Source organism: Mya arenaria, chromosome 2 (assembly GCF_026914265.1).
Source record: "Mya arenaria isolate MELC-2E11 chromosome 2, ASM2691426v1".
Lineage (NCBI taxonomy): Eukaryota > Metazoa > Mollusca > Bivalvia > Myida > Myidae > Mya > Mya arenaria.
The window spans coordinates 43,859,387-43,873,791 of NC_069123.1; the positions used below are offsets into that span (position 1 = coordinate 43,859,387).

The 14,405-nt window shown below is 38.7% G+C and overlaps 1 protein-coding gene across 1 annotated transcript in view; it reads right to left on the bottom strand.

Moving 5' to 3' along the window:
• Positions 1-4,982: 4,982 nt before the first annotated feature.
• The window catches only part of LOC128205241 (netrin receptor UNC5B-like), a 113,154-nt gene continuing 103,731 nt past the window's right edge, over positions 4,983-14,405 (bottom strand). Inside the window, 6 exon segments of the mRNA XM_052906753.1 lie at positions 4,983-7,320; positions 8,086-8,312; positions 8,550-8,720; positions 11,539-11,685; positions 12,818-13,054; positions 13,515-13,681. Of these exon segments, the coding sequence (XP_052762713.1) occupies positions 7,149-7,320; positions 8,086-8,312; positions 8,550-8,720; positions 11,539-11,685; positions 12,818-13,054; positions 13,515-13,681 (1,121 nt within the window). The 3' untranslated portion in view covers positions 4,983-7,148.

A 14,405-nucleotide genomic window follows, 5' to 3' on the forward strand; every position in this document is an offset into this window, starting at 1 on the left:
AGGACTGCCCCTAGTCACTCGTATAGCATCCATTGCCTCTAGTCAAACATACATCATGGACTGCCCCAAGTCACTTGTATAGCATCCATTGCTCCTAATCACACATACATCATGGACTGTCCATAGTCACTCGTATAGCATCCATTGCTCCTAATCATGCATACATCATGGACTGCCCCTAGTCATTCGTATAGCATCCATTGCTCCTTATCACACTGCCCCTAGTCTATCATACACCAACTACTGCCCATACTCTCCCATACACCAACTACTGCCCATACTCTCCCTTACACCAACTACAGCCCATACTCTCCCTTACACCAACTACTGCCCATACTCTCCCTTACACCAACTACAGCCCATACTCTCCATACACCAACTACAGCCCATACTCTCCCATACACCAACTACAGCCCATACTCTCCCATACACCAACTACAATCAGCCCATACCTCCCATACACCAACTACAGCCCATACTCTCCCATACACCAACTACAGCCCTACTCTCCCATACACCAACTATTGCCCCTAGTCTATCATACACCAACTACTGCGACATACTCTCCCTTACACCAACACAGCCCATACTCTCCATACACCAACTACTGCCCCTACTCTCCCTACACCAACTACAGCCCATACTCTCCCTTACACCAACTACTGCCCATACTCTCCCATACACCAACTACTGCCCATACTCTCCCATACACCAACTACTGCCCATACTCTCCCATACACCAACTACTGCCCATACTCTCCCTTACACCAACTACTGCCCATACTCTCCCATACACCAACTACTGCCCATACTCTCCCTTACACCAACTACTGCCCATACTCTCCCTTACACCAAACTACTGCCCATACTCTCCCTTACACAACTACTGCCCATACTCTCCCATACACCAACTACTGCCCATACTCTCCCTTACACCAACTACTGCCTGTACTCTCCCATACACCAACTACTGCCCATACTCTCCCTTACACCAACTACTGCCCATACTCTCCCTTACACCAACTACTGCCCATACTCTCCCTTACACCAACTACTGCCCATACTCTCCCTACACCAACTACTGCCCATACTCTCCCTTACACCAACTACTGCCCATACTCTCCCATACACCAACTACTGCCCATACTCTCCCTTACACCAACTACTGCCCTACTCTCCCATACACCAACTACTGCCCCTACTCTCCCATACACCAACTACTGCCCCTACTCTCCCTTACACCAACTACAGCCCATACTCTCCCTTACACCAACTACTGCCCATACTCTTCCTTACACCAACTACAGCCCATACTCTCCCATACACACACTACAGCCCATACTCTCCCATACACCAACTACTGCCCATACTCTCCCATACACCAACTACTGCCCATACTCTCCCATACACCAACTACAGCACATACTCTCCCATACACCAACTACTGCCCATACTCTCCCTTACACCAACTACTGCCCATACTCCCCCTTACACCAACTACTGCCCATACTCTCCCTTACACCAACTACTGCCCATACTCTCCCTTACACCAACTACTGCCCATACTCTCCCTTACACCAACTACAGCCCATACTCTCCCATACACCAACTACTGCCCATACTCTCCCTTACACCAACTACTGCCCATACTCTCCCTTACACCAACTACTGCCCATACTCTCCCATACACCAACTACTGGCCCTAGTCTATCATACACCAACTACTGCCCTCTCCATACACCAACTACTGCCCCTACTCTCCCATACACCAACTACTGCCCATACTCTCCCTTACACCAACTATTGCCCATACTCTCCCATACACCAACTACTGCCCATACTCTCCCTAACACCAACACTGCCCATACTCTCCCTTACACCAACTACTGCCCATACTCTCCCTTACACCAACTACAGCCCATACTCTCCATACACCAACTACTGCCCATACTCTCCCATACACCAACTACTGCCCATACTCTCCCTTAACCAACTACTGCCATACTCTCCCTTACACCAACTACAGCCCATACTCTCCCATACACCAACTACTGCCCATACTCTCCCTTACACCAACTACTGCCCCTAGTCTATCATACACCAACTACTGCCCATACTCTCCCATACACCAACTACTGCCCCTAGTCTATCATACACCAACTACTGCCCCTAGTCTATCATACACCAACTACTGCCCATACTCTCCCTACACCAACTACTGCCCATACTCTCCCTTACACCAACTACTGCCCCTACTCTCCCATACACCAACTACTGCCCCTACTCTCCCATACACCAACTACTGCCCATACTCTCCCTTACACCAACTACAGCCCATACTCTCCCTACACCAACTACTGCCCATACTCTCCCTTACACCAACTACAGCCCATACTCTCCCATACACCAACTACAGCCCATACTCTCCCATACACCAACTACTGCCCATACTCTCCCATACACCATCTACTGCCCATACCCTCCCATCACCAACTCCTGCCCATACTCTACCATACACCAACTACTGCCTGTACTCTCCCATACACCAACTACTGCCCTTACCCTCCCAAACACCAAATACTGCCACTATTCTCCCATACACCAACTACTGCCCCTAGTCTCCCATACACCAACTATTGCCCCTAGACTCCCATACACCAACTACTGCGCCTAGTCTCCCATACACCAACTACTGCCCCTAGACTCCCATACACCATCTACTGCCCCTAGTCTCCCATACACCAGCTACTGCGCCGAGACTCCCATACACCAACTACTGCACCTAGTCTCCCATACACCAACTACTGCGCCTAGACTCCCATACACCAACTACTGCGCCTAGACTCCCATACACCAACTACTGCCCCTAGACTCCCATACACCAACTACTGCGCCTAGACTCCCATACACCAACTACTGCGCCTAGACTCCCATACACCAACTACTGCGCCTAGTCACCAATGCACCAACTATTGCCCCTAGTGTCCCATATATCATACACTTCGTCTTGCCACTGCTACATGAGTTTCTACCACTAGTCTACAATACACCATGTACAGCTCCAAAGTCTCCTTCATCATCATCCTGCACTACGAACTGGGTACGTCACTCGTACATCATGAACAGCCTTAATCTCCCTACAGCATTATTGACCCTTGTCACGCATACATCATGGACTGCCCCTAGTCACTCATATGGCATCCATTGCCCCTAGTCACACATACATCATTGACTGCCCCTAGTCACTCGTATAGCATCCATTGCCTCTAGTCACACATACATCATGGACTGCCCCAAGTCACTCGTATAGCATCCATTGCTCCTAATCACACATACATCATGGACTGCCCCTAGTCACTCCTATAGCATCCATTGCCCCTAGTCACACATACATCATGAACTGCCCCAAGTCACTCGTATAGCATCCATTGCTCCTAGTCACACATACATCATTGACTGCCCCTAGTCAGGTATACCTCATGGACTGCCCTTAGTCACTTGTATAGCATCCATTGCTTTTAGTCACACATACATCATGGACTGCCCCTAGTCACTCGTATAGCATCCATTGCCTCTAGTGACACATACCTCATGGACTGCCCCTAGTCACACGTATAGCATCCATTGCTCCTAGTCACACATACATCATGGACTGCCCCTAGTCACTCCTATAGCATCCATTGCCCCTAGTCACACAAACATCATGAACTGCCCCAAGTCACTCGTATAGCATCCATTGCTCCTAGTCACACATACATCCAGGACTGCCCCTAGTCACTCGTATAGCATCCATTGCCTTTAGTCACACATACATCACGGACTGCCCCAAGTCACTCGTATAGCATCCATTGCTCCTAATCACACATACATGGACTGTCCATAGTCACTCGTATAGCATCCATTGCTCCTAATCATGCATACATCATGGACTGCCCCTAGCCATTCGTATAGCATCCATTGCTCCTTATCACACATACATCATTGACTGCCCCAAGTCACTTGTATAGCATCCATTGCTCCTAATCTCACATACAACATGGACTACCCCTAGTCACTCGTATAGCATCCATTGCTCCTAATCTCACATACAACATGGACTGCCCCTAGTCATTCGTATAGCATCCATTGCTCCTTATCACACATACATCATGGACTGCCCCAAGTCACTTGTATAGCATCCATTGCTCCTAATCACACATACATCATGGACTGCCCCAAGTCACTCGTATAGCATCCATTTGCCCCTAGTCACACATACATCCAGGACTGCCCCTAGTCACTCGTATAGCATCCATTGCCTCTAGTCACACATACATCCAGGACTGCCCCTAGTCACTCGTATAGCATCCATTGCCTCTAGTCACACATACATCATGGACTGCCCCTAGTCACTCGTATAGCATCCATTGCCTCTAGTGACACATACCTCATGGACTGCCCCTAGTCACACGGATAGCATCCATTGCTCCTAGTCACACATACATCATGGACTGCCCCTAGTCACTGGAAGACCATCTTTTGCCTCTAGTGAAACTTACATCATGTGGTACCCCTAGTCACTACTACATTATCTACTGCACCTAGTCACTCTTAGGTCATCGACTGCCCTTAGTGTGTCCTGCATCATCAACTGCCCTTAGTCCCTCCTATAACATGTACTACCCCTAGTCTCTCCTACTCAATATACTATCACTAGCCTCTCCTACCTAATATACTATCACTCCTCACACCTTCTTCATGTACTTCACCTAGTTACTCCTAAATCGTGTTCTACCCCTAGTCTAACGCTTGTCTGTCATACCTACTATACTATCACTTGTCGCGTGTACATCATGTACTACCTCTAGTCACTCCTAAATTGTGTACTACCATCATCATCATCATCATCATCATCATCATCATGCTCAACATCATCATCATCATCCTCATCATCAACATCGTCTTCAACCATCAATGGTCATCATAAATGATAACAGACCAAATTAAGTTTGATTTTTGTTTATTTTGTTGTTTGGCATTATGTACAAACATAAATTAAGATAAATGTTAATAATACAAAAATGTGGAGATATTCCCCCACACATAATAATGGTTCTAGTACTATTAAATAACGGTAAATATTTGTTCAGATACAATGCAAACAGGACAGAAAAGAACATGGTGCATCTTTAAAACTGTAATTGAATAGGACTCTTTTTACTTTTAGCATTGAATATTGGTGTTATTTTAATTTCTAACTTGAACAATTTCTAACTACAGAAAGCAAACTGTGTATATAAGTGATAACAAATATATGTCTTTGGCTTGCCATGAAGTATAACCCTTTTACATTATGAAGCAGATAACAACATCAAATTAGCGAACAGAAAGAAATTAATTGAATTAACAATGATGAATTACAATATTTAGTTTGATTATATACCATTTAACTTTATTCAAGGATGACGTGTGTTTTCAGATCTAATATCGGTGTGTTGACTTTAAAATGCAAAAAGGAACTTCCACAGAGCACCAATATAGCTAATATGATTAGAATAATGCAGAGTTTGTGTATGTTTTTGTTACATGGAAGAATGTGACAGTATATGCTTGATGAAATTGACTAGAAAGTAATGATTTTTTTCACCAAGATAATCTAAGGGAGGCTACTACAATTTTGAACCTCAACTCTCATTATAAGAGTTGCCTCTCTTTATATATGTTGATACTTTTTACAGTGTGAGATTTTCCAAAGTATTGTACAATATTTACATACAGTAACAAGTTTAAATAATTTTTAATCACTACTTAACAATATGCTCACAAATTTGACATGTTGTGAACACATATTTGTTTAAATAAGTACAACATGCAATTAGATGCACCAGCAATTAATAATGTTAATGTCGGATGATATTGTAACATCGAAAAAGATGCTACTTGCATAAAAATTATGAAACCTGTAAGCAGTCTTTCTCCAAATTGGTACAGAACCGAGAAATGTCATTCACAAAAAAGCACATTTATGTAAAGCACAATGCATGTTGTGTGTAGTTTGCTAACTGCAATGCTTGCATAGAACAAAGTAAGAAATAATCAAACTCTCATGTTGTAGTGTATCAAAAGTTCCCGAGTCCTGCATAGAACTTTTACAATAGTATATTAATTTTTTGTTATTTTTTTTTTAGCTTTCGTACCGACTTACTTTAAACTTTTCAGAGTTTATTTTTTTAAGTATTTCACTCTAAAATGTCTATTAAATCAAACTTTTTTTACTGATATGGAATGCCAACTGAAAATATAGCAAGCAAGATATACCAGAACCTGCAAAAGTTAGCACAAAATGATACATGGAGGATTCAATATAGTTTTTCATAAAAGCATAATTTAAACTTGCATTTATACAAGAAATGGTCTGAACTAGCCAATCCATATATATATATATGAACATACAAAATAGTTTCCATCAAATAATGTACATCAGATCACAGATCAATAACAAATGCTATAATCACCTGAATACATGACTAAAGCATTCTGGTTAGCGTGTCGGCCATTTTGTACCGAGCTGTCAACAGTTTGTGTCGTTTTTCATCCGATGTTTATTGTCAGAAACGACATAACACAAATATAACATATCAAAAAGAACAAATTTAAATTCACTTAAGCCTCAGTCAAAAACAACCTTTTGAATCCACAACAGGAAGTTTCCATGTGCACTGATTTGACTCAATTGTTGTCATAGCAACACCAATCAGCAGTGTTTATTTCAGAAAGGAAGTTACGTCACTCAGGAAGTGATGTAATAATATTGCAGCCATCACAACCGATGAGGAAACCAGTCTTTTATCTGGCACATTCATACTTTCACGAAGCACAGAATCACTAGATGAGACCTTTTCTTCGAATTGTTCTCAACTCGCGGCCAGAAGAACACTTTATACATCGTACAACCTTCTGTTGATGACACGTTTAAATGACTTGAGAAGACAATCCTGTCTGGCATTGCTTCATAAATGAAGTCTATATCTTGGACATAATTGTCGTTTCAAGACAATCATGTAATAATGTTGGCGTATAACGATGAGTGAGACATGGGGGATATCTGATTATAGTGATTAACCTATCACTTCTCTATGTGTGATTCACAGTTATGGAACACAGAGGGCTCATAACCAGGAGCCTATGTCCTTTTCTAACACGGCCGCCGCATCGAGGCGTCCCATAACTCGTAAAATGTTCATCAGATCTGTAACGGCTGTATCTTCGCGATGAACGGCTTCCCATAAGTCTAAGATGTGCTCTGTTGGGCTACTTTTTGTGGCAAAATAATTGATATACCTGCAATGAGAAAGGGACCAGACATTTCAACTACCACTTAATGCAATAAAGAACAGAACATTTGCATAACGGTTTACTTCACATACAATATAACAGTTACAAATGTGTCTGACCTATAATACATTTGCGCTCATCATAAAGATAGCACTGGGAGAAGTTGTGACAATCTCATTTTTCTCCCCCGTTTTTCCTCCACTCAAGAAATATTAACATTGCTCAACTAAGCTTGGCCAATCGATTCAAGCACTCAGCACTAGATTTCTGGTGATTAAAAACCATTTTTTCACAACAAATGTAATTTTAAGTCATACTCCCATTTGAAATTCATTAATCGTTCGCTCGTTTCATTTCTTAGCTAATCTAAATTGAATCAGTCTTTCAAAATATATTTATCAATCTGTCTCATATGGCTACTTCAGTATATTTACCAGTTAATATGCTTTTAAGTAACTTATTACTTTGTTTGGATCCATTATGGTTGCATGGGAATAAAGATAATTTGATAATTCATATTTAGACTGTTTATTTTTCATTCAGATAAAACGGTTCGGCTATTCAAAACAAAAATAAAATGCATTAATGAAAAGATCAATGTTGTTGAAAACACAGGTGTTTGTAATTTACATTATTTAGATGGACATCATCAATCTTGACTAAATTTAAGCAATTTCAAATATCTTTATATCCATTTATTCCTTAAAAATGCTTTAATCCAACCTCAATAAACGCGAGGTTTAAGTGACATGAAACATTGTTGTTGCTTACCTATCTACAGTTAGAGCCTGTGCGAGCATCCGCCAGTCGTTGCCACGCGCGCACGGGGTATCAAGCATCATACACAGCTGTTGTCGGATCTGCGATGGAAGACGGGACGGCTGACTATTGTCCACAGCAACAACGGAACTCACTCCGGAACTAGAGTTGGTTGCCGAGGTTACAGTAGAAGATCGACCTTTCAGCGTGTTTGCTACGGGACTGGAACATGTTGGGGGCTGAAAAATTAAATTAAATTAAATTAAGTATAACAACTTTGTTTTAATATAGGAACTTAAACTCCTAAGCAAAACCTATGAAACCGAAATAAACTTAATGCAGTTGCTTATAAAAGTTAGGATTAATTGAAATCTTACATTGCTTCCGAAAACATGACAATAGATAAGACAGTCCAAAATTATTTAACAATGATTTAATGATTTATGAAGTCCAAGGAAATTCTTGATAATTCTTACCTCCTTAAAATTAGTGTTGATCTTGAGCACCTGTCGATTCGAAAGTATGGCCTTCTGGTAGACTTGTATCTTACATCGTATTGCCTCTGGTACCCGTTCTACGAGCTCCAACGAGAACGAGCAGTGAAGATTGTTCTGGTTCCCACTCCAAATGTGCCGGAACGGGATCTCCTGAAGTGAACCGGTTTAATTGGTCAGTGGTTTGCAGTGGTTTCTTGTTAAGAAGATGGTTTAATGAGTAAGAGGTTTAAATATTTGATTTAGACTTATGCCCCTTGAAAACTGAAGAAAATAGAAGGGCACTGAAAGCATCTAATAGTGTGATTTGGGTGCTTGTGTTTTGTATGAATTTTAAACTGTAGAAGGAATTTAGTTCATAGTATTATAGTACCTTGTATAAGCCTACTGTAATTATTCATGATTTATTCAAAATGCATTTTGTAAGTGACACTGTTAATATTTCACACCTGATGTAAGCTCACTTACAAATACTTTTTAGGTTGAATCTTGGCTTAAATGTAAACCCCGGCATTGAATAATGTAAATAAATTACCAAGATTTCAGGTAGGTAAGGCCCATTAATCATTATAAGTCTTTGATCATAACATCATGCTCATCACATTATGTCTCCACAATAACCTTTACCAACCTTTCACCAAGTCTACAGAATTTAGATATGCAGATATGCAATTTGGAAGAAATCTCACATATCAAACACCGTAGAAGTGTTGATGAATATATTCTTTATAAAAAGCGTATGCCGTAGACGTTTAGTTATCTAGAAAAGTCTGACTTCAGCCCATTATGTGCTTTCCTGGTAGTCTTATCTGCATAAAAATATCAGAACCCAACAGTTCACATTTTTCATCATGGCAGAATTTTTTTGGCAAAATCCAATTTACCCAGATACTTTATGTCCATATTTTCATTTTTGTAGAATTTTTCACCTTAAGTGACCCCACTATGACCTTTTGAACAAATCATAATATCAACTACATTCAAAACTCAGCAGGTTTTATCAGATGCTACATTCTTTCTTAAGAAGTTGGCTAGTCCTTTAGACTAGAAACATGTGTACCATTAGGATAGCAGGCTTGTTGGTTTACACTGAAAAGTAGCCGCCCCCCCCCCCCCCCTTTAAGTCATTAATCATAGTATGATCGGACCGGGTGATAAATTACAAAATATTAACATACATTAAGAGTTCATTATCTAAATCCCAGCAATTTTCATTTGTATCCCTACAAGCCCTTATGAAACAGTTGACAAAATTCAGATTCGTAATTATGTTGCTTTCTGGATTTGATCTGTTTTAAAATCTTCCGGCCTTGTCACTTATCGCATTAATCACAATTATGAACATTGGCGGGCGTTTACTGGATACAGATGTTTTCACACATCAATGCAGCTAGCTTTGGCTGAGATTATGAACTATTGTGTTTAAGCATCAAATGCGCGTCCAAGAAAACATTAGCTGTGATTGCAAGACCGTTTGATCAAACATCTATGCTAATATGAAGATTACACAATTTGTCATCAGAATGATTCACTCCTGTAACAAATATTCACCAAAAGCCCTGCCAATGGTTCTTACATTTTCAATCACAATGTAATCTGTTTTAAAAACTAGATATTCATGAGCCAACCAAATGCTCCAGCACTTACACAAATTGAAGTTTCTCTTTCATGAACAAGCAACAGAAGAGAAGAAAATCTCTTTTAATCTATGGTAATGGAGTGTTTTTTTCCAACTATTCTTATAACTGAATAACAATGAACAGCAAACAGACACAAAGCAAAAACATGACGATCTGAATCTTACAATGATCAATTGCCTATTTTGAAATTATTCAATAAAATCATTTTTGCCATTGTTTTCGGAGTTCGTAATTGTGTTAGATCTGATCGGAAATTTGAAATGATTAATTACAGCGATAGCGGAAATGATAGTCGTAAGTTAGACATCATTCCTTGGTCACTGAATGAGGGTCATCTACATAATTTTTACATCAATTTCAGCATGATTAAGTTATAATAATCACAAAGCCATTCTCGATGTATAAACAACATTACCCCAGCTGGACTCTGATCACTTACAAGGAATTATGGGTGATTTTTCATAAGACTAACTCAATGTCAAAACACAAAGGGGTTTGCTCTTGGATGTTTTAAAGCATAGTTTGAGTAATGAACTTCCCTTTGGAGCAATTAAAACTTGTCATGAAAATCCACTTTTTTTTAAGAAAATTCAAGCAGATGAAAGTTTTTTTCCATCTAATTCTTTAAAGGCCATCAATCAATTAACATCTAAACGCACTTAAATGAATGAATTATGATTACTTTCAGGCCATTTTCGTCAAAGCACTCACTTATTACAAATGAAAGCATAAACCCATTTTGATTTTAAATACAAAATCTTCTTTGTCCTTAAAAAAAACAGATCCTGAATATCAATCACAATGAGTGTTATCAATTTTATTAATCAATGGGGCGAACCATTTAGAAGAAATATTATGAAATATTGAAAATGCCATAAAAGAGTTGCATACATTTTAGTTTATGAATACATTTCACATCAATCAGATAGGCTAAAATAGCTATCATTCATAAGAAATTGTTTGTCTGAATTGCTTCAAGATTCAAATTTACCAGTTCTTTTTATTATATTGGCACATAAATAGATTAAATACTATTAAAAATTACTACATGAAACAAGCATGAATGTCCACATAGAATAATGACGCTGCATATTTCAAGCATTTTAAAATAATAATAAAGATGAAATACATGACAAAAACTTTCACCCAAAAAAATACATTTTCTTTCAGACAGCTATAATGACAAAAAGTCTATTATATTTTTTGGGAGCCATGTAATTATCATAGAACAATTTTATCATCATGTAAGTTTTGACAAAACTATCCAAAACATTCTTCTCTATTAAAACATTTGATTCTACTTGAACTATGACAATGTACAAGTCAATTACCTGGTAGTTTGCCGCAAGTTTGCTCCTCCATCCATTATTCAGATCCTCGATGGTTAGACAGAGGTTGTGTCCGCCATCTTGGAATGGAATCTGTTTCGGATGGTCAAGCAATCGGCCTCCCAGACGTCGCTCAACTTGCATCACACCCTGCAGAGAAGATAAAGATGCTATATAGTTTATACTTATATATCTTATGGATCACACTAGAGTCAGTGTCCTATGTCCAAATCAGTTCTGGTGCCCTTTTACGCTTGTACGGGCTCAAACCCACAACCTGGGGAAAAGGCAAACAATTGTACAACTGGACCATTCTCACAAGTTTCCTGCAACTATGTGTTACCTCTGCCATAAAAGAACCATTTCTTGAAAAACAAACTTCCTTGATGAACATTGTTAACTAAACAGGTCTATAAGTTACCGGTAATAGCAAATATTTCAATGTTAATGTCCTATCTTAACTAATTCAAATCTTCAGGAAAATGGTCCTATAAAACAAAGACCGGTCTGAAACACATATCAACATGTCATTTTCAAGCCATTACAATTCAGCTTTGCATATCTGCAGGAATAAATACAGTCAATATCTCTATATTTACAACGCTAATGCTGAAATAACCAGGCGTAACATCGCACAAGTGAGCTACTGCCTACATAATTGTCAATTTAATTGAAACGCACACATTCGCCCAGCATAAAACCAAACAGCGATTTTTATCACAAATTAAGAGACATGAGTTTCAAATTAAACTGTCAATATTTCCCAATGAATTTCTGACTTTAGTACCCAACGACTTGACAAAAAGCATCTTAATTTATTTCTGGCATATCTATATTAAACTGTCAGGCGATATGGTTGAATTTTATTATCGAAAAAAAATCCATTTTTATGACGATTCAACAGAATAGAGAGAAAACATACTGACAATCTGTTAGAATAAAGAAATATTTGTCTCCTCATTCACATAAAATCTTAATTAAAATTCAGAAGTTGGCACATCCTTCCTTCTTTAAGGTAAAATTGTGCAACTTTCATGAATGTTCACATATTTCAAAATAATAAGGCTAAACAGTTTGTTGAAAAGCTTTAGTCTTTAAAAGCTTAACGTAAAAGGGAGATCTATGTTCCTATTGAGATCATTGTTATATCATTTATATAAATCAACGAGATTGTTAAGTTTTAGCAATAATTCAAAGAACACCATCAAAAATCAAAACCCTTGGTAGACTTAATTTTGCCCTTTTCTAAAATGAAACACTGCCAAATCAGATTCAAACATACTTCTAAAGCATCAGGCGTATCCTCCACAACGTAAACTCGTATGCTGAAGTCCATCGACGGAGGAAGTGAAGGAGCGAACGCCGCCAAGCGGAGAATTTTCACCGCCCTTCCTTGCGATACTGGCTCACCAATGAGTGCGTAGCGCTGTAGTTGCTCAGTCATCACGTGGCAATGTGTTGCGTCTATTTGCGTATAGATCTGTGTGTTTATTGTTTCCTGGCCTAGTGTTACTGCACACTGCAATGGAAAAATAAAATAAAATAAAAGACTTGCACTAGTGTCAAGTGAAGTATTGTAAGGATTTCATTGTTTTCTAGAAAACAAATTGTGATACAAAATGATGGTCAATTATAGAACTTTACGATCCAATATTTTACATTATGTTCTGTTTGTCTTCAAAAAAATAAGCAATAAAAATATTAAATTTAAAAAAAAATGTTATTAAGAACCTTTTATTCAAAAGTGACCTTTAAAACTTAAAAAATAACTGTCTGGAAAATATTCAAGGCAACAGAAATATTGAATTGAATAATAGCAAAAAAACACTTTTTATTTATTCCAATCCTGAGCAACTTTTGTCTTCATATTTGTTCCATGACCAGAAAGTGTTGATTTATATGCAAACAACCTAGTCAGATAATGAAAAGTCAAAATAATATGAAACAAAAGTCAAATTCCAATTACACCTAGAACGTACCTGCCAATGTGGCGGCATCTCGAGCGGCGTGTTACTCGAGCAGATTGACAACTGCCAGCCTCCCTGTCGCATACTCGCACAGTGCTGCATCGATAACACAATCGGTTTGTTCAACACCATACCAGTCGGTCCGCACAGCACAATGGGACTCAGTATCGTCTGCTTTTCTGTAATGAAGATAAAAACATATTGTACATTCATATTCTTTTTTTTTTTTAGCTGTTTATGTTTTAAATGTCCTAAGTCAAGTCTATACAGCAATATCTACATTTTTGCATTAGTATTTTTTTCAATTTAAGTTTATACAATTGGTGATCAAAGCATAAGAATTATCAATTGTTAATGCGTTTGACTTAATTAAGAGGAAAACATTAATGTGAAAAAATAAATAATACCATAAATAAGCTTTGCTGTACAATTCTATTGTATGTCTCATTGTTTGAGGTACAGACATTAAAGATGTATTTTTTTTTCATTTTCAGTAATCGTACATCATCACGAGATAAGTTCTTAAGTAGAATTTGCTGTTTTCACATCTCAGCCGTATGTCTACTCATAATTTTGAGCATTCAGAATAACCTCTTCCCCCATCTTCGGTGTTGGAAGGATAATGGGACAATAAAATCATGTTTCCCACTCATGCCCAGACAGGATCCATGTAAAACGACGAGCAACATCTTTTTGACACACAATAAAAATCATGTTATTTTAAAAATGCCTAGTTGCCCTGGCCATATGGGTTAATTAGCCTTGTGTTTTGCAATGTTTGGTTGTTCAACATGCCGCGTTGCAAGCCAAGTTATTCAAAACATGAAAACATTAATGAGCTTTGACCCTGGATCAAAAAGTAGGTTCAGAAACCATAATTTTCAATGTAAAAAACGTAACATA